We start from the raw sequence: 21,911 nt of genomic DNA, 5'->3' as shown, positions 1-21,911 counted from the left end.
TCAGAAACGTTCCAGCGTGAGGCGACGATGAACAGCTTCCACCGTCTTTCGGGGGCGCACTTGGCCTTTTGACCCTGGCGACAAAAAGAAGATGGGGACTGAGCTCAGATCTATTGTTGCGACGCCATTCTCGGATCACAGCGTTGGAAATTGGAATTTGGGGGTGGGCAGGGGGCCACGAAGGTTGTTGCTGTTTGGAGGTTTGGAGTTGACACGCTAAAAATGTATGAGGACGGTGTGGCAAAGGCCATGGATGGAGGAAATTATTCGTACAACTCAGGAAAATTTACCTAAGCGAGGACCCGGGGAACCTAGGGGCGAGTTGCCTGGTGCACGCAGAAGAGGCAATGAATGGTGCACGTGTGTGTATGTTGGTTGTTGGTTGTAAGCAAGAGACAGATCAGATGAGCGTGTTGAGGGAAGCAGGGGGAAGAAGAAGAAGGTGATGGATCGCGAGTATGAAAGTGGGTGATTTGTTCATTGGGGGTGGTGATCGTGGTGACAACGATGACAGTCAAGGCTCCTGGGATTCATTTGTATGGCATTGCAAGGGCAGCTAGCTCTCTGTCATTCGAGGAGGCGTCACACAGCGCTCGATATCATTGAATGTTCCAGGTACGAATACGACGCACCTCCAATGTCAACAGAGATCTCCGGCGCCAAAACGCGCGCTAAGCTGTACTGGGCAGTCAGTACACTTTTTTTAGGTGTCGGGTATTATTTTAGCGCGTCTGTATCTAGGTATTTTAGTGCATCAACCCCCCGTTATGTCGCCGTTATAGTGGAAACGGACCCACGTAGTCTATTGCCTGGCTACCCACTCTCCTTGGAGAGGGGGGAGGGGGAACACATCACCGTTATTTGCATAAATCGGAGCAGAATGAATTCAGCACGACGGGGACAGAAAGCTCTACCCTACGAGCAAAGACCAGGCAAAAAGTAAACAACACGTCAAGACCGAGAGAGGATCTACAGGCTCACATGCATGTGAGAGAATTTGGAGTACCGTACGTGCCTTGTGTTTCAAATTCTGGTAGGGAGTGGTAAAAACAAGATAGTACATACAAGGTATCCGTAGATGTCAAAGGTACTCCGTGAAAGTGGTGAGATCGCATCGATCTGTCTTCCAGGTTGAGAGGTCACGTGCAACGGAACTTATAAGAGTAATTCCTTGTGGAAGGATCCAAGACTCTCCAGAGGCCAATACAGTCGTTATACGCCCCTAACTCCGATGACATAGTTATATTGCCGTTATCCTGCCTCGTTATACATCTTTACTCTCCTCGTAAACCTAGTCCCCATACTACAACCACCACCACCACACCATGGATGACAACCCCTTGCGCCTACAGTTTCGCCCAAGGGCGGCAAGGTTTCCAAGTGCCGCTCCCCTCGTACTCATCCACGACGCCGGTGGGACGATCTATAGCTATCTGCGCCTGGGGGACCTGAAACGGGATGTCTGGGCCATCTCAGACCCGTACTTCGAGGCTGTGAAGCCATGGGACGGGGGTTTTGACGAGATGGCTGAGCACTACCAGCAGCTGATAGAGAGCGCCGGCATCAGGGGCCCGATCCTGTTGGGAGGTACGTAGATGGGACACGGGAGAGGAGGAAAAGGCCCTCCTCCTTTACGACATCACTAGTCGCTCATGCAAACTCTTCAAGGATGGTCACTCGGCGCCTATGTGTCCCTCGCCATTGCCAAACGGATGCTACACATGAAGCCCTGCAGGTTCTACGTTACGGGGATCCTCATGGTCGATTCACCGATTCAGATCCCCACGTCTACGCTGCCGCCCTGCGGGCCGGACCCGGACTTTAGCGACCTCCCAGACTTGGTGCGCAAGTCGTTCGATAAGTTCGACGATATGCTGAGTGTGTGCGGCCTACCCGCCTGGGACTCTCCGGCCTGTCAAGGTAAGCCGGTGCGTCTCGCTGCCGGCGGAAAGACGTTCACCGTGGACACGGATCAGGTTCTACACTTGGCCTTGGGCAGTGGCTGGACGACAGCTTCTCTGACCAAGACTCCCCAGGAGGGTCGAATGGAGGTAAAAGATCAATTCACTGGGCCGCCGCCTGCAGTTCTGGTGAGGTGCTTGAGGCGCACACCCACCAATGCACCCTCACAGTTACCGTCCCAGGTAGACAGGCACCGGGATGATCTCCTGTTGGGTTGGGAGGGCAGGCATCAGAGCTTCATCAAGGCTGTCATCGACGTGGACAAGCACCACTTTAACGTCTTCCAGCCCTCTAATGTAAGTTGGCCGGACAAGTTTGTTGCCGCTTCCATCCCCACCATGAGTATTCATACTCATGTTGCATGCTTTTCTTTTGTCCTTGGCCCCTTTTTTTACCCTCTTGCGTGTTTCTCCATGCCCCAAGCTTGCCGCCAAAACTCAGTAGGACTCTCTTGGATCTACTGTTGTTGGTACATGTCCTTTGTTAACCACTTACCAAGTTCATGAAACTACTTCCACAACGAGCTGCTAACCTTCTTCCTTCCTTGCAGGTGGACACCATGACGCAGCACATTAACGAGGGTCTCAACATGCTCGATAGCCTCCAAATAGCTTGACAAACTCCAAGGAGCAAGGATAAACCGCACTTTCCCTGATCTGGCTATGGGTCGAGCTATCAATCATTCATTTCATGGTTTGTGAGGAAGAGGCTGCGGTCAGTGTCGAGGTCGGACTATGGAGTTGTTAACCTGGCCCTCAACATCTACGTGATCGGGACGGGAGGTGGCTGCAGAAGAACACATGGCAAGGATTCTAGAGGGTTCATAGTGAGTGACATTGGTCAATAGGAACTACCTTGGCACTTGGTGAAGATCTGTATTTAGATGAACAAGTCTAGATCCTGGATCTTCGGGCCATCTTCCTCGCATAGGGATGTTGTCCGCTACAAACGAGGTGGTCAATCTCACCAGTGACCAGGTAATTGGGACTTGCATCCGCGAAAAGATTGCATATGCCAATGAGCTGCATGCAGGTTTTGATTTCGTCTTTGAGTACTGAAGAAAGGAATCAGCAAGCTGCCGAGAAGTGATGAGGGAAACCCTTAAAGAAAGTGGCGGGAAACTTACTGTCGACCACACGCTCCGTCCCCTCCTGGCCATATATGACGCTGTACATGAATGGCCGCCCGAGTCCTACAGCCGACGCGCCGAGGCATATCGCTTTGACAATGTCCGAGCCTCTCCGGAACCCCCCGTCGATGAGGATCTCCATGGCGCCAAAGACCTGCGGGCAGTTCCTGTGCAGCTCTAGCAGGGTCAAGATGGCCGGTAGAGCGTTATCGGCCGCCCTCCCCCCGTGGTTGCTCAGAACTATCCCCTCGAACCCGAGCTCCATTGCTTTGGCGGCATCCTCATGCCGCTGGACGCCTTTCAGCACCAGGGGCAGATCGGTGATGCTGCGAAGCCAGGCCAGGTCGCTCCAGCTTATGCTGGGGTCGACTTGCTGACCCGACTGCCGGGCAAAACCACCGCGCGGCGGTCCCTTGCGGGAGGCGGCGGTGGCGGAGGGTGACGAGCCTTTATACGGATTGACCGAGGACAAGTTCCCCTTGATGCGCTCGTCCGCCTCGCGCTTTGACACGACGGGAGAGTCCACTGTCACGAATATAGCCTTGATCTTCCCTGACGCGGTCACCTTGCGGACGATATTCTCGGACTGCTGCCTGTCGTTGCTCACGTAGAGCTGGAAGAAGGCCCTCTCCGGCGTGGCATCCAGGATGTTCTCGAGGGGATGGGACGCCATATTCGGGATCGTCGCGATGATCCCGCTGCTCGCTGCCCCCCTGGCCTGCGCCAACTCGCCGTCCGGTCCAGCGACGCTGACGGCGGCCGTGGGTGAGATGTAGATGGGTACATCCAGCTTGCAGCCGAACAGGGTTGTCGACATGTTGACGTAGCGGACACCCCTCATGACCGCCGGGCGGAACCAGATGTGCTTGAGGACTCGGTTGTTAAAGCGGTAGGTGAGATTGTCGTTGGAGGCGCCGTCGATGTAAGCCCACGCTTTGGCCGTGAAGGTTCGCTTGGCCGCTCCCTCGAGGTCGTGCAGGTTGATGAGTTCATCGAGAAGTGGCTTCTGGTCCGTGACCGAGGTTGGCCTGACGGCATCTGAGCCGGCGGTCGCGACGTCGAGGAGATCGCCCACCATCTTCTCAGCTCCAAGGGTACTCTTGACCAGGTCTGGTGCGTGGAACGTGTTGTACTCTTCCGAAGCATCTTGTCCGGCGAAGCGGTATATCACTGCAGTTCGCTCGCGCCCACGTTAACGAATTATGTCTGTCTCGCTTTGTGGAGGCCATCTTGACGTACCTTCAGGCCCGCCAGGGTGGCTCGATGGGAAGCCGGAGAAGTCATACACCTTCCCGTTCAGCGCAATCCAGAGATTTCCATCCTTGTTGTGTTGGCCCAGCTCTTCACGCGAAATCGACTTTGTCATTCTGCCGCGAGGGGATTGGTATCCAATGCTGGCCAACTACCGAGCGATTAGGAGTAATGCAAAGAGTCTATCTGTGACAGATGCATATCTAGGAATCAAGAAGGAAAATAAGACGCATGGATTAGGCCCCCTTGTGGGTGTGTGTTTGGGATTGGAATATATACCAAGATGCATGGATGTGCACCACGCCTTCTGACTCAGCCGTCACTCCCTCGTCGTCTTCAATTCCATGTATTGCACATTAGGATGAAACAGATGGCAATGTATATATTTGACAGTTCTCGCCGGTTAGGGGGAAACCAGAGTCAATGGGTGTGCAGAATCAAGAGACCAGTATAATACGCCGTGTCCATACACGATCATCATCAGAAGACAAACGACTTGGGGCTGGATAGTTCAGGGCTTCAGGTTATAAGAAATCAACAACCGCAGTAGAAATAAAATATCTCATCTTCTACTTTACTGAGCCCGGCGATGATGCCCCTTGACACACCGTTGTGCCTAGGCTTGGTGATTCCTCATATGGCCCCTCGGCCTTATTATCAAAGTCTGTCAATCATTCTCCAAACGTGTATCTACATCTTGTAGCGTAAGCAGCATTATATATATCCATCTCTGTTTAAAATCATTACACACAGGCCTCCATCACTCCTCGCTCGCCGCATTCATCGCCGTCCTGATCTCGCCGGCAAGATGCATGAAGGAAGCGCTCTGGAGCACAGTGAACGTGCTTGTCTCGGCGCCAATGTTCTGCCGGATCCAGTTCCGCACCTCCATGGCGATCAAGGAATCCATCCCGAGCATCTTGAGGGGCTTGTCGAGCGGGAAGCTGCTCCCGTCTTTGATTAGGAAGTTCCCGAGAGTGCCGGCGAGGGCCCTGGCGATGATCTCAGTCTTCTTCTCCTCAGATGGCTCGGCGGCCAGGACGGCCTTGAGCGAGCCGCCCTTGGAGGAGCCCTCGCCACTGGCGTCTCCACCGGACTTGCCCATATTGTGGTAGATGCTCATGCGGGGGTCTCGCTTCCACGGGACGCGGGTCGAGGCGGCAGACATGGGTGTCGTGGTATTGAGGCCGATACCCACGTAGCCCGGCGTAATGTAGCGACTCTTCTTGTCCACTGTCTCGTGCATGGGCTGTGACTTGAGAAGAGCCAGGTTGATGGCGTCGAGTAGGTCCGTCTCTTGTAGGATATACATGCCGATCCTGCCCAGCTTCTTTAGGATCGCGCGGTTCTCCGCCGCGAAGCCCACGTCGCCCATGAGACCTACATCGATGACGGAAGCGACGAGGTTATGCCCGTGCCGGTACTGGGCAAAGGCGTCGAGGAAGGTGTTGGCAGCCGCGTAGTTGGCCTGGCCCCATTGGCCGATCTGAGCGTTTTGTGAAGAGAACAGTATGAAGAAGTCCAAGGAAGTGCAGTGTGCAGTGGCGTGATGCAGATTCCACGTTCCCCTGACCTTTGGCTCCACGGCCGTGGTCCAGTCCGAGTATGTCATCTTGTTGAGCGTGACATCCCTGAGGACCATGGACATGTTGATGAGGCCTCCGAGTGGCTGGTAAGCTGTGGCAATTGCCACCACCGTTTGCACGTCCTCGAGGTTGCTGACGCTTCCGGGAACCAACAGCACAGTGCAACCTTCGGAGCGGAGGTCGTTGAGGAAGTCCCGGTTGCCATCATTCTCCCGGGCCGATCTGGAGAGGAAGACCAAGACCCGCGCCCCGTGTTCCACCATCCACGTCGCCACGGCACGTCCCAGCCCTCCCAGGCCACCCACGAGGAGATAGCTTCGATCAGGGCGGAAGCTGGGTCTGGGCCTGGGAGAGGCTTCCAGCTCGGCCGACTCCCTCTCTGGAGGTACACCTGCACCAAGGTCCTCCCGCGGGTCATCAGGCATCTCGATGACAATCTTGCCAATATGCTTGGCGCTCTGCATGTACCTGTAGGCATCCTGGATCTCGACAGCTGGGAAGGTCGTGCAGGCGACAGGGCCCTGGATGGCCCTCGACCGGATCATGTCGACGCATCGACGCATCAGATCGGCGGCCCTCTCCGGGCGAGAGATGGAAAGCCCGCGTATGTCCAGGCCCACGAAGCTCCGGTTCGCTTCGAACACCTCCATGGAGAGCTTCGACCGGCGCTGGAAGTCGCGTTTCCCAATCTCTACCATCATACCAAACTCGGCGACGCACTTCCACGACGCGTGCAGGAGGTCACCGGAGAGCGAGTTGAGAACGACGTCAACGCCGCGTCCATTGGTCGCGCGCATCACGTCTGGAAGGAATGTCACATCGCGAGAGTTGAAGATGTGGTCTGCCGGGATGTTGTAGGTGTCCTCGAGGTATCTCCGCTTCGGCTCGCTTCCCACCGTGCAGTATATCTAGACACAACACGTTAGCCATCCAATGGAGACGGAGAGCATGGAGAGAAAAGGAGGCCTTTTCATATCTTGGGGTTGTTTACCTGTGCGCCAATGTTCTGTGCAATCTGAATCGCGGCCAAACCGACGCCACCACATGCCGCATGGATGAGCACGGACTGTTCAAAAAGGTTATCGTGTTGGTCATCGAACGGACAGGCAAAAAAGGGCCGACACTTACCTGTCCTCTCTGAAGTTTGGAAACATCAACTAGTGCCGCTAGAGCGGTTGCATACACGGCAGGTAGAGCGGCACCCTGGATAAAGCTTGTCGAGTCGTCAAGCTTGACGCAGATGTCCTTCGACAACGTCAGCTGCGTGGTGAAGCAGCCATCGTGGATGAACATGACCCTGTCGCCGACGGAGAGATCTTGAACATCCGGTCCGACTGCGCGGATGACACCACTGCCCTCGTGGCCCATTCCGCTGGGATTCCCTTCTACTACGCCCAAAGCTAGAATAACATCCTGTCGATTGTGTCAGAAGAGAGGTCATGTAGAAGTAAAGGCTGGTGTTGTGGTGGAGGAGCACGAACCCTGAAGTTGAGACCAACGGCCTTCACTTCGACCAACACCTCGCCCTTGGCGGGAGCGGCCGGAACCTCGCCGTCGACCCACTTCATTGTACGTAGAAGGCCTGGAGTCGACATGTTGAGGTGCTTGAGAGCGACCTCAGCATCATTCGTCTCCTTGCGCGCGGCCCCTGAAAATGCACCCGACATGGTCTGCCAGTGGAATCGCGGAACCAGGATCCTGCCGTCGACCAAGGCATATTCGTAGTCGTGATCCATAGACTCCGGATCTAGGTCTGGAGTGCTGACCCGGCCCCAGATGTCAATGATCGCCTCGGTGGCTCTGCTCGTGGTCGTCCTTTTATCGAGCTCGACGGTGTACATCTGTAGTGAGTACTCGTTCCGGGTCGTCCTGGCGAGGCCGAGCATCATTGCAGGCTCGGGGTTTGCGCAGTCTATCTGGCAGGCTCCGGTCACCCAGATCACCCTAGACTTGTGGCTCTGGAAGTAGGCAATGATGGTCTTGAAGGTCTCCTCGGACATTTCATGCAATAAAGGCTTCTCAAGCTCGAGGACGGAAATGATGTCGCAAGAGGGGAGAGGCTGGCCCCAGAGGCATGTCTCGACGTCTATGCCCATGGCACCGAGACGGCAGATCATCTCTACCGCATGGGGCTCATCGGCGGTATGGCACAGAACCGCCACCTTGGAGGGCAAGGTCGATCGTACCCCCCGTGAAGCGATGATCCCCGCGCTGATCTGATATGGCTTGTCACTGTCTAGAACGATGGCTTCGGGCTTCTGGAATCCCGCGGCGACCAGCTTCTCAGCCCAGCATTCGGGCGCGATCCATGGCTGCTCGACACGATTGTCCTCGGCACCGAGCCACCAGCCGTAGAAGAAGCCCTTCCGAAAAAGTCAGCTCGTGTCATATAGTTTCATAAAGAGGCCATCATGGCAAGAGAGCAACGATGTCAATCCTTTCGTTTTCGTTGATGGATGTAGCGTCGTTGAGAGTAGACTCCCCTTGTACGCCCATATACATACTACCTTAGACCACGCTATGCCATACTCTGTGGAAACAAGGAGAGTGAAACAGATTCCAAACTTACCATGACGTAGTTTACGAACATTGCATCTAGCTTCTGTGAGTATTTTCTAACGCATATACGCATTGACCAAAGGGGGAGCAACCTACCAGGAGTGAGTTCCTCTAGAAACAAGCGTCCGCTGGGCTTCAATAGACTATAGACGTTGCGAAGCGTCTCATTCAGAGCAGGGGTAGCGTGTAGAACCTGGAATACCGTATGGTTAGCATTATCTATCCACGACAGGCAGGCCATAGAAGTTCCTAGTCGCTGCTTAGACACCTACGTTGGAAGCGATAACGAGATCATAGCTGCCAGGCTTGAATCCCTGCTCCTCGGGATCCTTCGATATGTCCAGCACATCGTAGTCTATGTTCTCAACGTCGACAAAGCGCTGCTTCCCCACGGCCATGAAGCCGGCCGATACGTCAGTGTACCCGTACTGGCTGTAGAGGCGCTCGCCGTGGGAAGACGTCAGGGCGCGGAGAAGCCTGGCCGTCATGCTGCCAGTTCCGGCGCCAACCTCGAGCACGCGCATGTGAGGGTTCGTGTTGGCCACCAGGCGGACGGCATCGGCCATGTCGAAGGATGTGGCGTCGTAAAAGTCGCTCAGGACATTGTCAGGCATGAGAATGTGCAGGGGGTGGCCCTCTCCCGCGAATATGGAGGGTGCTTCGATGAAGAGGCGATGGATCGCCCTGGCGAAGACAGCGTCCTGCGTGTCAGCAAGCTGGGCCATGAGGGAATCAATCCTGGCAACTCGCTCGTCGTGATCCAAGCGTTCGAGGCCAGCGCTTGCAGACACGAAAAGGTTCTTGCCGGACTTGTATCGATCCGTAACAAGGCGCATCCAGTCCAGGAGCTTGACAAGATACGGCGCAGTGCTGTCATCGGTCTTGATCTGGTCGAGATGGTCAAGATTGCACAACAGGACGAGCTCCTCCAGCAGAGCCCACTCCCTTTTCCTCGGCGCACGCGGGTGTAGGCCGATCTCCAGTCCGACAAAGTCGCTGTGAGGCTTCCACACAAGTTCCGTGGAGAGAGGCGGCTCTGACTGCGCCGGGGTCGCGAGGACGACCGACTTCATCCCCTTGAGCCTCACGACGGGCCCATCGGCTGCGAGGGCAACGAAGTCGCCTGTCCAGGATCCCACCTCGTCCAGGCGGTTGATCTTGGCGGTGACACTCAGGGGCGATGCGCTCGGCGACACGACCAGCTCCTCGATGAAGGTCGGGACCGCCAGCCGCCTGTTGCTGCGCCTGAGTCCCCGGCACAGGGCCACCGTGAAGAGCTGGAAGCATTGATCCATCACCGCCGGGTGCACCGAGTATGTGGCGCACCTGGACGACTTATCGGTCTCTTGGCGAGTCGGGGAAGTGACACCATGGGCTTGGAGCGATGACGGCGAGACCGAGATGTCAGCCATCCCTTCAAACTCCCCGGTATAGTTGAAGCCAACTCGTCTCAGGATGTCGTAAGAGTCCCTCTTGTCAAGCTTGCGGGAAAAGGATGATGCTGCAGGAGAGACAGAGTCGAGGTGAAACGACTTGTCACTTGACGCCATGGCCTCGCCGTGGCAGTTCCGGACCCATGCCGTACCGTCGAACGAGGTAATGGTAAACTCGTACCACTCCGAATCGTCCGAGGTGCCCAACGTGGTCGACCTCAACAAAGTGACCAGCTCGACCGGCTTGCCTGAGCCGAGCACCAGGCCCGACATGATGCGGACGTTCCTGACGGTGAATGTCGAGACTCCGGTCAGCTGTCGAAGCGCCTCTCCCACCATGGAGATGTACCCAGCAGCCGGGAACAAGACCTGGCCATTGACCTCGTGGCCATCCAGCCAGAGAGCGTCCTCGAGAGCCATCACCTTTCTCCAAGACGGCTCGCCCTCCGTCTCCAGCACTCTGCTCCCCAGAAGCTCGTGGGGTGGATGTTCCCGGAGCCTCCAGCCGCGCGCGATCCTGGATTCTTCCCAGTGCGTCGTGTCCTGGCTCCAGGAATAGCGCGGCAGGTTAGTCAGGACGGCGCCGGGCGGGCAGATTGCCGCAAGGTCCATCGGTATAGACTGCTGGTACAGCTTCCCGGCGAGGTGAAGCAGGCTGCGATCGCATTCGCTGCCCCTGATACAGGTCCCGAGGTAGATGTCGTCTGTGCGGCGTAGGTCTCGGAGGATCTGGCCAACTGGTCCTTCGAGGGCGGGATGAGGTCCCAACTCGACCAGGACCAGCTTTCCGGGTCGGTCTCGGAGGGCAGAGCGGAGCGCTGGGTTGAAGAGAACCGTGTTCTCCATGTTTGCCCGCCAGTACGATGCCTCGAGCTGTCCCTCGCCAGTCAGGCGGTCGCCGGTGACGGAGGAGTAGAATGGGATCTCGGGGTCAGCACTGCGAACCACGGGCTTCAGCTGCTCCTCATACACCGGCCCGTATTCATGCATGTGATCTGTTTGAGTACATCGGTCAGCGGGTGCACCCAACCTTCCAGACAGGCGCTAATATCCCAGAAACGATGACGGGGAACGGCGGTAGTGATGGCGGCCGGGCAGTATTGGAACTTACGCGAGTGATACGCCTTCTGTACCCGGAGCAAACGAGCAAAGACCCCCGGTCTCTCGGTCTTAAGTGTTGCTACGATGCTCTCAACCTGCTCACTATCTCCCGACAGCGTGACGTTGCTCTGGCTGTTCTCGCATGCGATGTTGACCCCCTCGAGCAGGAACGGCTGTATCTCATCCCTGCCCAGCCCGACGGCGGCCATGGAGCCTTTCCTCTGGGAGGATGCGTTGCCGATGCCTCGTCTCGTTGCCGCGTATACGGCAGCCTCGGCCGTGATGGCTCCGCAGGCGTAGGCGGCGGCTGTTTCGCCCGACGAGTGGCCCAGGACAAAGTCTGGGACGATATTCCAGGAGCGGAGCACGTCGACCAGGGCCACCTGCATGGCGACGCATACGAGATGTCCCATCTCGGGACGGTGCACGCGACTGTCTTCCTTGGTCTTGCGCAGCTCGGCTACGGATTTAGTGTCAGCATAGTGACAAAGGCTTTTCCCATGTTCCGTCACATTGAGGCCAATGAAGGGGACTCGGGACGGACTGTCTCACCTTCGATGCTCACCGGTGGCTCCAGCTTCAGCGTCTGCAGGTACTTGTCCAGCTTACGGATCCTGTTTGCAAACGCAGCATTGGTATCAATCAGCCTAGCGCCCATCTCCGGCCACTGCGCACCCTGCCCGGTGAAGATCCAGCCCACCGGCGGAGGAGCTCCATCAACAACGGCGTCGACGGTGGCGGAGGCGTCTTGGACACCAGATACGTCGTCGGCGATGGCATAAGCACGGTAGGGCCTGTGATCGCGTCGGCTCGACAAGGTATATGCCAGGTCCTTGAGCGAGGTGTCTTGGTGAGTTGCTGCAAAGTCACGGTAAGCACTGATCTGCCGATCGAGAGAGTCGGAGCTGTAGGCGGAGAAGACCAGGAGATCCGGTCCGTGGTCAGCATGCTTTCCGTTGCCGTTCGACCCGTTGCCATTCACACCGTTTCCGTTTACCCCGTTTCCGTTCGCCCCGTTAATGACAGTGCCGTTACCATTTGCCCCGTTGATGGCAGTGCCGTTCGTATAATTGCCGTTCACGTAGTCGCTTTGGTCTTGGTGGTGGCGGTCATGCTCAAGCTGCTTATGAGAGCCATTGGGAACAGAATCACCGTTTGTGTGTACGCCGCGGCTGGCGACGCCGTTGGCAGGCTTCTTGATTCCAAACTGCGCTGGGGATTCGATGATTACCTACACCGTGTCAGCAAATGAGACACTCTCTTTGTGGATCCAGACAAGACAAACATGGGCGTTGACACCTCCGATGCCGAAGGCGTTGATGCTTATCCTCTCTGCTCGGCCCTGCGGCCAAGATTCAACCTCGGTCGGGACGCGGAGGTTGTATTTCTCAAACGGAACTTGCGGAATACACGTCAATTTCCTGGGCTGTGGTATCTCTCACGATTCAAACCGCGGCTTATTTGCACTTACTGTCTGGATTGGGTGTCTTGAAGTTGATATTTGGCAGCACTTGCCGGTGCTCCAAGCTCAGGACACACTTGATCAGGCTGGACAGACCGGCGGCAGCTTCAGCGTGTCCAAGATTCGGTTTGACCTGGACACGCGGTCAGTCAGCATGACAAGAGGACAGAGATTTTGCCTGTATGTATGTATCAGTAGGAGAGGCGTTCCGGGGGCTTACTGATGTGATGGTGATGCCGTCTTCGCCAAAGCACCGTCCGACAGCCTCCGTCTCGATGGGGTCGCCGACCGGAGTTCCGGTGCCGTGACACTCCACGACGGCGGTTTGTGACAGGTCATCTATCCCAGCCGTCTCGTATGTGTGCCGGATGAGATTCGCCTGCACGGTGGAGCTTGGGGTCAGCATGCCGTTGGTTCTGCCGTCGGTGTTGACACCGGTCCCGCGGATGACGGCACGGATGGGGTCCTTGTCCCTCAGAGCGTGATCCAGCCTCTTGACCATGACCATGTTGACGGCCTCCCCACGCGCGTAGCCGTCCGCGCCGGCGTCGAAGCTCCGACACTGGCCGTTGGGCGAGATGACACCCAGGTCGGTCACGCTGATGTATGTGGCGGGCGAGAACATCATACTAACACCTCCGACGAGGGCACTGTCGCATTCGCCGCTCTGGATGGCCTTGCATGCCAGGTCGAGGCACACGAGGGAAGACGAACAAGCCGTCTTGACCACCATACTAGAAAACTAGCAGTGAGTTTCCCAATCTTTGCTGCTGCTAAGAGCTTGTTACGGCTGGAGGGTTCTCCCTTACCTCGGGCCTTGAAGGTCGAGCTCATACGAGATCCTGTTGGCTATTGCGAAATCGGCAAGGCCGGTGTATCGTAAATTGCCCCTCTGCTGTGACTCGCGAGCAGAACTGTCGGCAAAGTCCTCGCCGAACTCGCCGATGTAGCACCCGGTTCTGCTCCCACGCCACGAGGTCCCGCCTGCGTTCTCTATGCACTCGTAGGCTACCTGGAGCAGCTGTCGCTGGGCAGGATCCAGGAGTTCCAGCTCCATCCTGGGGATGGGGAAGACGTTGGTGTCAAACTCCTCGATCTGCACGTCATGGAGGAAATATCCCTTGTTGACCGGGATCGTCCCGGGGCCCCGAGCCGGGTCGTAGAACCCGTCGGCGTTGAACCGGTTCTTGGGGATATCGCAGAGTCCGCTCTTCCTCGCGGAGAGGAGGTCCCAGAGGTCATCGGCCGAGCGTACACTTCCTGGGAGGCGCATGGCCATACCGATGATGGCCATGGGCTTGGCCAACTCGGCGCCGTCCGCGCTGTCTGCCCATGGCGATTCTGTTGTAGGTAAAGCTGTTCTGTACATATATCTCGGAGTATCGGCATCTGGGAATGCCGTCCCATTGGGGGGTGATGTTCGTTGAGGAGCCATTCTTGGGATCGTATGTCCAGCCTGCTATACAAAGAGCGCAAATTAAGCACAATGGACGAAGTCGTGTTGAAGTTGAGCTTCGCGAGGTGCTGCTTACAGAGGTGCTGTTATGGTTATAGTGACATCTAAGACTCTCGGGGTTTCAAGTTCGATCTTGTTGAAATCACTCGTTTCCTTTGCTCGTAGGTGGATGTTTGAACGCACAGGAAGAGTGCAAATCAACACTCATTGACAATGTCAGCTGTTGCTCGAGCTTTAGTCAAGGGCCAGGTGGGAATCCTGCTCAAGCTTCCCGAGCACATCACCCTGCCTATTAAGCCTTTAGGGTGGAGACGTTCCCCTGTCTGGCCAAGGGAAACAGAGCTCGGCAAAGGATCGTGGCTGTTGTAAATGAAAGGATTTGTTTCAAAAGGGTAAGCTCCGCCTTGTTCTCAAGAGAATACAAAGATACATTCTCATCTTGGGGTTCCAGCTCAGCTTGACGGAAGAGACTCAAGGCAGCCGCATCTTACCCCAAGGTAGCAGCCAGCCGAGTCCCTAGACGCAGTGGTTGCAAAATATGAGTCAATGCAAATCTCTAGTACCTACTTGACTTGGTTGTTTGGCCTTATCCTCTACAAATTGGGATGCAGAGTAAGCTAGGTCCATGAGAAATGTGGGAGATGCATGAGGCCAGGCAAGGTTGCACAATTTAAAGGGATGAAAAATCTCAACGGTGTCACTGGAAAGCGTAACCCATGGTTCTGTTCATCTTGTTTTCCTTTCCTCCTTTTGTCCTCTCTTTCTTTTTACTATGCTGGTGGGCTATCAGGTTTGGATGCGGAGCTTCACTATGTATGCGTGATGTTATTGGGATTGGAACACACGTCTGCTCCACTAGATTCCCAGGAGGCAGATTGCGTCTCATGATCCGGAATAACATGCTAGCAAGTCGAGACTATGAGCGGACAGAAGATGGCCAATGCTCTCAAGTTGTAACCCCTTGAACCTGTGACGTACAGATGCTGGTAGTTCAGACCCCAGAGGAGAGGCTTAGTTGGCCCCTCGCCGTATCTGGTTAACAGCCAAACAACCAAGTCACGGACTACCAGGGAGTATGGCACGTCGATGCATTGTCTGAAGAACTGAAGAAAGCCGTTACTCGAAAACACCAGATATGAATACGTCTTTATCTATCATTTGATTAAAAAGGCCCCTGCTCCGCACTGAAGGTTGACTGACGCAGTCATTTCTGGTGGAGCAGGTCGTAGGCAATCCATTTAACACGAGCCGTCCTGTCATCTCCTCCTTGCGCGATCTGGCCCAAGTGATGTCGGCGCAATCTCCTTAAAATACACGGCAACAAGCAGATACATAGAACCTTCAGGAAGAACATAGCCTTTTCCATGTTGACGCCACTCATTCTCATCAAATTCGCCGTTGCGGCCTCTGTGCCGGTCACCATTGGCGGCCTTGCCTACGTGGCCACCTCGCCGGAGCTACGGGAAGGCATCTACAACTTCTTGACATCGCCGGGATGGCAGCTTCGTCTGTGCCTCGTGGTGTTCGCCGTCTTGAATTGGAAGAATCTGCCGCTGGCATGGACGGTACGACACTGCCTTGCCCTGGCCCAATGCACTCCGACAAAGAACACAGGAGGAGCCGAGAGAAGCAATGGCATGAAAGCTAACACTGAGGTTTGTCCTTTTTCATCTAGGCTCGCGTCTTCTATAGTTTTGTCCGCCACGACTTCTTCAAGCGGGGCGAACTCCCACCCAACGCGCTGTTTGGCTATATCGTCACAACTACTCGCAACTCACCTCTCGACACCGACTACAACCTGCACAAGAGCAACAGCACCTACTTTCCAGATCTAGATGTCTCGCGCACACGCTTTGTCAGCTATCTGTTGACGCCTGGCATCCAGGTTGTCACGGACAATGCCAGGGCACAGGTGGTCCGCGACAGGAGCGGCAGGGTCATGGGCGGTGGGTTCAGCCTCGTGCTCGGTTCTGTCTTCTGCAGCTACAGACGCGAGGTCGGGATGCTGGAGAGCTATGAGCTGTGGAGTCGGGTGCTGACCTGGGACCGCAAATGGTTATACTTTGTGACGCACTTTGTGGCCAGAGACAAGAAGGATAAGGGCAGGACGCCACCGGGAGGTGTTGGCACCGATCGGGACTGGTCGCAGCGGGTCATAGCGACGGCTGTTTCCAAGTATGTTTTCAAGCTTGGGCGCTTCACGATTCATCCGTCCATCATACTCGAGGAGAGCGGTCTTTTGCCTGAGCGCCCCGGTGGTGGGTGGCGCGGCGGCGAGCTCGAGGTTGGTGATGTGAGCGAGAAGGTCGAGTCATTGGTTGGAGAGGAAGAGCCAGTAGAGGGCTGGAAGCGGATGGAGTTGATGCGTCGTAAGGGGATGGAGCTCGCTGAGCATTTCGCCGCACTGGATGCTGGGCATTCCCTGTTTGATGGACGAGAGGATGGAGTGTTGGGGAGATTTGTTCTCGGCTAGATTGGTCTGATCCCTGGTATGACAAGTTTGGTACGGGGTTACTGGCCCTTAGCTCAATGGACGTTGAATGAAGATGAGCGGAGACCTGAACATACTCTACTGCGGGATTGACAAAAGATTCCTCCCAGCCAAGCAGTTGGGGAAGAAATACTTGTTCAAGTCGGACGTGTATCTATCTCCGTTGCATTAGAACACCTGGGCATCTTGATCACTTGACATTTGATATGGACGATCGTACCCCGCGCTTTTGATACTGTCAGATCTAAGTTACTCCGCAAAACATGCACTGTGGAGTCTGGACACCCCCTGTCCGTCGCTGCCAAAGCCCTCCATGGTCGAACAAATACATTTTTGGCACTTTACGGATATATTGTTTCAAATCATCATCTCAATCACTGAACAGTTTGCAGCCAGAAGACCTCGCATCCACAACTCGTATGGACTGCGCTTTGTCTCCTCATGGGCAGAGAGTCGTAAGTGCAAGCACAAGTACAGGTATGTACAAGTACAAGTATGTACAAGTACAAGGTTGGTTGCGCCCCACATGGAATTAGATCAGCTGCGGCCAAGCACTGACCATGTCGCCATGATACATGGTCCGAGCTTACATGTACTTGTCTCTGTAAATACCCTGCATAGTACCTGCATTACAAGCGCGCCTAACCCTGTTCACTCGGAAGCATTCTGACAAAGTAGGATCATACCACTTGATTGCGGACATTGAATACCTTTGCAGTAGCTCGCGCAACGAAAGCGGCTCGTAGCTGCATCGATAGCCGAGGAACGGTAGCATTCTGACAAAGTAGGATCATACCACTTGACCCGGACATCGAGTAGCTTTGTAGTAGCTCGCGTAACGAAAGCTGCTTGCAGCTGCAACGGTAGATGAGGAACGGCATCGCCAGTATTAGTATTGGTTGGGGGGATGTCTGGCTGTGGTCAATGACACAGCATAGCAAAGTTGCCAAGTCTTCATGGTCGTAAACAAACACGATTAAATTGCCTCGGGGTGTTCGGCGAAAAGACAAGAAGAAGAGGCGGAGTGATGGTAAACGTGTCGGCACGTCAAGAACAAGCCGAGGGATGACTGTGGAGGAAGCCATCCCTACCTATGCATAGCCCTTGCTTGCATTTATATAGAGCTCCATAAGCGGTTTGCCATTCCAGGACGACCACCATACGGCTTATGTGAACGATAAGCACGGCCCAGGCCCAGGCCCAAACCAGCATATACCTAAAGCCAAGTGAGGTTGTCATTTGAATCATTCACTGACTCACGTCGCAAAATGACCCAACATCCATTTCCTATGTACGATGGGGATCATGATCTCAATGAGTATCAACGACTCCTGCTGATCTTTCGCAGGTGATCAACTAGGGGTTTATCCAATAAGGAAAAGTGTAGGAAAAGCAGCTCCTGATTCAGAGGTTAGACTGTACGCCCAATCTACAGTGCTATAGGTTAAGGGGACCCAAGTTATCATCAGTAGTAGTTAACACTTGTTGAGATTCATACAGCCAAGGGGATACAGCCCATTCCATCCCATCTCAATAAGTATTAACTACTACTACTGATCTTTCGCGGGGGATCTACTAGGGGATTTATCTAATAAAGAAAACGTATAGGAAAAGGGCAAGGGTTATCGACCCTAACGTGCTATTAATATAACTAACTCCAATCCTACAATGCTATAGGCCAACTGGATACCCAAGTGATCAGCAGTAATAGTTGATACTCATTGAGATGGCATGTCCCTCAACCAGGCCAATCGTCATACGCCTGCGTCTTTAAATACACACATTGCTCACCTGTCGTTTCCTGGACTCCGATGCACACTTCTCGTTTTCTTCATGCCCACAATGTTGCAGTATTCATTTGAAACCACTTTGAGTGTGCATAGGCTACTTGAATGGGCAAAGCTTCTCGGTGTGACGTTATTTGGAAGCCTTGTATCTTTTGTAAGAGATCTTATGAACAATTTCTATCCCTAGATATCCTTGGGCCGTATACTTACAATCAATTAAAAGATTATCTACACATTGATTCATCATGCCTTCTTCCACCCTCTGGCCAAATACCCAGGTCCCGTCCTGGCAAAGTTCACCAACCTGTATAGTGCCTACCATGCCTGGAAAGGTGATATACACACCGACATATTGAGATGTCACGAGAAATATGGTTCGTCGTGCCGTTTCTCTGAATGAGTAGGGAATGAGTGGCTAAGTCTTTGACGTGGTAGGGGTATGGGTGCGCTATGCACCGAACCGTGTGTTGATCAACACCGCGGACAGTCTTCAAGGTATGACATGTGAATGAGTCCAGTCGTTTCCAGTGAAAGCTGGATAGATGCTGAAACCTCCAACAGCTGTCTATGGCCACGGCGCACCTGTGACCAAAGGCCACTCCTACAAGGTTCTGTCGGCCAGGGCGCCCAACACCCTGACAATGCAAGACAAGCTCCAACACTCTCGTCGCAGACGGGTTCTCAGTCAGGCGTTCTCCGAGAGCAGCCTGCGAAAGTTCCAGCCCGTCATTCAGACTCGGATTGATAGGTTTCTACAGGTTGTACGTGGTGGTGTCGACCTGCAGGCAGGACAATGGTCAGAGCCTTCGAATATGGCCCATCGATGTAGGTGACGCACGCCGCCCCCTACCAGCAAGATTTCATGTTGTTTTCTCTGACTTTCGGCGACAGTCACACATTTGGCATTCGACACGATGACTACCCTCACATTCGACATTGACTACCGCACGATAGAAGACGACGAGTACCGCTTCGTGATGGACGCAATCGAGAAGTCAAATGTGCGGCTCGCCGCGCTGTGGCAAATGCCCAATCTGACCTTCTGGGGCCTGGATCGAAAGCTACTACCAGAGTCGGACAAGGCAGCTAAGAGATTTGTGGTCTTTCTCCGATCACTGATGAAACTCCGGCTAGGGGAGGAGAAGGCGGACAACAACGACATTTTCTCGTTCCTGCAACAGTGCAAAGACCCGGACACGAAGCAGCATCTGACGCTCAAGGAGCTAAGCACGGAGACGGCAACATTCGTCGTGGCTGGTAATTTGAGCGCCTTTCCGAGATCTACTGCAGGCTGGCTGACTTTTGTTCGATGGTAGGTGTCGATACCTCATCGACGACGATGGCTGCGATGGCCCACTACCTTTCATGCACGGACAAGGCCTACCATCAAGCAGTGGAAGAGGTCCGCGCAACGTTTGACTCGGTCGAGGAAATCCAACTGGGGAAGAAGCTCAACTCGTGCGTATTTCTACGGGCCTGCATGGATGAAGCGTTACGCTTGTCCCCGCCGGGAGGAGGTCCGCCGTGGCGTGTCATCGACAACGACAAAGGCATGATAATCGATGGGCAGTTCGTGCCGTCCGGATGCGAGGTCGGCTCGGGGATCTACGCAATGCAGCGCAGTCCCGCGAACTGGGAACACCCCCACCGGTTCATGCCCGAGCGGTGGACTGACGAGGTGGACGGCCGGCGTCCGTATTTCCCCTTCAACATCGGTCCTAGAAGCTGCGTTGGGAAGCCACTAGCTATTGCGCAGATTATGCTGACGTTCGCTCGCCTGCTGTTCGAGTTCGACTTCAAGAGGGCAGAGGGGGCAACGAAGGCGAATATCGAGATGTTGGACTCGCAAACGATCCCGTATGTTCTGAGGGACCATGTGACGGGGCAGAAAGATGGACCGATGCTGCGATTCCGCCCGAGATTTTGATTGCAGCCGAGGAACCGTGGGAACAGTCCGAAGACAATGGTTAGAGTAACTAGGAAGAGATAAATAGCGTGTCGCCGTAGCTATCCTTAGCACCGGCATTGCAGACAGACTACTTGCAACAACAAACCAGACGATGACAAAACTAGGGATTATACAACATGCCGGGGCCAGAGTCAGCGAACGTGGAAATAGTTGCATGTGACGATCAAGGATTAATGCAGTGCGGATTTAGGGCCTAACTAGGGCCTAGGCATGGTCTTATCCATCATTAGTCTTATTTCTCAAAATATCCGCTCCATATTACACACGGGAGATGACCCAGCCAGTGGCCTTGGAAAGGGCCCTTGGCCGTTTGCGTGAGTACGTGCATGTGTAGAGAGGAAATGGCGTGGTCCATGAGGCTCTATGGTAGCAAAAAGAACACTATTGGCGCTGGTTAGGCTTGAGAGGCAAAATTATATCGTCTCCATGCGCATGTCTCTGTGTATATCTTATCGATCCTCCAGCACTACAGACGGCTGGGAGGAGTGCTGACCCCGCCATGCTCCGTGACCTTCCAGCACCATCCTTCAATGTCCTCCCGGTCACCTCGTACTATTTCTGATAGTGTACGAGCCAGTCCCAGCAGCTGGCTTTCGATCTTCTCTGGGTCCGAAGTGCCGGGGAACGTGAACTTCTCGCTCGTGGACAAGCGAGAGATGCTTCGAATGGGAACAACAACTGCCACCGTACCGACCGCCACCACCTCTTGGATGGAAGGAAGCGTATCCAATGGGACCTTAAGAAGGATATTTCAGTATACTCGTAAAGACTTCTTTTTTTTTCTGCGCGGTCGCGCGTAGCGAGTGACTCACCTCGTCACGCTGGATAGTCCAGCCCTGCAGCTCCGCTATCCTGGTCAACGATGCGCTCGTGACGCTCTGCACTGCATTCTCCGCAAGAGGGACGATAAGAGTCTTCTCGGAGCTTCCATCAGACTTGAAGCCCAAGAAGCCGCTCGTGGAGAACTCGTCAATCTTGGTCCGGGTGGCACTGTCCACGTGCAGCGTGATCCCGTAGCCCTTCTCCTTGGCGGCCGCAGCGTGTTTCCACACAGGCGCGTAGTTCCCGCCGACCTTGAACGGCCCGGTTCCGAAAGGTGCCGTGCGGTCAAAATCCTCCAAGACCAGCGCGTCAGTGGCGGCCGAGCCGTGGTAGGGTAGAAGAGGGTAGACGTAGACTGCCAGGATAGACTCCTCTGGCGGAGCCAACGCCAGTTGCGCTGAAGACCCGAACAGCACGGGGCGGATGTACAACGCGCCGTTGGACGATGAGGGCGGGACCAGCTCGGCGTTCGCGGCCACTGCTGCGCGGACGCACTCGACGAACAGGTCCTTGGGAGGCGGTGGGAGGCACACGGACACGGCGGACTTGGCTATGCGTGCAGCGTGGACCTCGGGGCGGAAGATGACAATGTCACCTGATGCCTGTCGGTAGGCCTTCAGGCCCTCGAAGCATTGCTGCCCATAGTTTAAGGCGGGGGATATGCCGCTTACGGAGATGTTCGGGTTCGTCTCGAGGATAGGCGCACTCCAAGTGCCAGTCGAGGCATTGTGGCGAGCCTCGACGTGGCCCTTGACTGGGATTTTAAGAGAGAGGTCGACGTTTTTCCAGTCTGGATACACCGTGTTAGCGGTTGGCTCCAGGACTTGAATTGACGTTGTAAGGGGGCGTTGCAGTGTATTCTTACCGATATCAGAAGCAGGTGGCGGCGGAAACATGGTGCAT

General features: G+C 54.9%; 6 protein-coding genes across 6 annotated transcripts; 3 read left to right on the top strand and 3 right to left on the bottom strand.

Moving 5' to 3' along the window:
- Window positions 1-1,325: 1,325 nt before the first annotated feature.
- Window positions 1,326-2,578, top strand: ACO1O0_003851 (thioesterase domain-containing protein; the record flags this gene model as incomplete). Its single annotated transcript, XM_083193294.1, has 3 exons — window positions 1,326-1,587; window positions 1,669-2,258; window positions 2,513-2,578. The coding sequence occupies 3 exons, from the start codon at window positions 1,326-1,328 to the stop codon at window positions 2,576-2,578; spliced, it is 918 nt and encodes a 305-aa protein (XP_083050242.1).
- Window positions 2,579-2,637: 59 nt separating this feature from the next.
- Window positions 2,638-4,457, bottom strand: ACO1O0_003850 (FMN-dependent dehydrogenase-domain-containing protein; the record flags this gene model as incomplete). The annotated part of the gene is made up of 4 exons (XM_083193293.1): window positions 2,638-2,694; window positions 2,913-3,016; window positions 3,089-4,261; window positions 4,331-4,457. The coding sequence occupies 4 exons, from the start codon at window positions 4,455-4,457 to the stop codon at window positions 2,638-2,640; spliced, it is 1,461 nt and encodes a 486-aa protein (XP_083050241.1).
- A 645-nt stretch (window positions 4,458-5,102) lies between these two features.
- On the bottom strand, window positions 5,103-13,852 carry ACO1O0_003849 (type I polyketide synthase; the record flags this gene model as incomplete). Its single annotated transcript, XM_083193292.1, has 13 exons — window positions 5,103-6,836; window positions 6,920-6,994; window positions 7,057-7,341; window positions 7,410-8,291; window positions 8,498-8,523; window positions 8,584-8,680; window positions 8,760-10,915; window positions 11,032-11,481; window positions 11,574-12,252; window positions 12,307-12,419; window positions 12,493-12,616; window positions 12,704-13,217; window positions 13,293-13,852. The coding sequence occupies 13 exons, from the start codon at window positions 13,850-13,852 to the stop codon at window positions 5,103-5,105; spliced, it is 7,695 nt and encodes a 2,564-aa protein (XP_083050240.1).
- Window positions 13,853-15,303: 1,451 nt separating this feature from the next.
- Window positions 15,304-16,412, top strand: ACO1O0_003848 (thioesterase family protein; the record flags this gene model as incomplete). Its single annotated transcript, XM_083193291.1, has 2 exons — window positions 15,304-15,504; window positions 15,615-16,412. The coding sequence occupies 2 exons, from the start codon at window positions 15,304-15,306 to the stop codon at window positions 16,410-16,412; spliced, it is 999 nt and encodes a 332-aa protein (XP_083050239.1).
- A 2,347-nt stretch (window positions 16,413-18,759) lies between these two features.
- Window positions 18,760-20,144, top strand: ACO1O0_003847 (cytochrome P450; the record flags this gene model as incomplete). Its single annotated transcript, XM_083193290.1, has 3 exons — window positions 18,760-19,042; window positions 19,109-19,474; window positions 19,534-20,144. 3 exons carry the CDS (start codon window positions 18,760-18,762, stop codon window positions 20,142-20,144), a joined length of 1,260 nt encoding a protein of 419 aa, XP_083050238.1.
- Window positions 20,145-20,652: 508 nt separating this feature from the next.
- Window positions 20,653-21,904, bottom strand: ACO1O0_003846 (putative secondary metabolism biosynthetic enzyme; the record flags this gene model as incomplete). Its single annotated transcript, XM_083193289.1, has 3 exons — window positions 20,653-20,922; window positions 20,999-21,798; window positions 21,874-21,904. The coding sequence occupies 3 exons, from the start codon at window positions 21,902-21,904 to the stop codon at window positions 20,653-20,655; spliced, it is 1,101 nt and encodes a 366-aa protein (XP_083050237.1).
- Window positions 21,905-21,911: the final 7 nt, after the last annotated feature.

The sequence above is a fragment of the Amphichorda felina genome (genome assembly GCF_050947745.1).
Source record: "Amphichorda felina strain 45539 chromosome Unknown scaffold_4, whole genome shotgun sequence".
NCBI lineage: Eukaryota > Fungi > Ascomycota > Sordariomycetes > Hypocreales > Bionectriaceae > Amphichorda > Amphichorda felina.
Note: the sequence above shows the minus strand (reverse complement) of the source record. Positions and strands in the feature narration are given on the sequence as shown.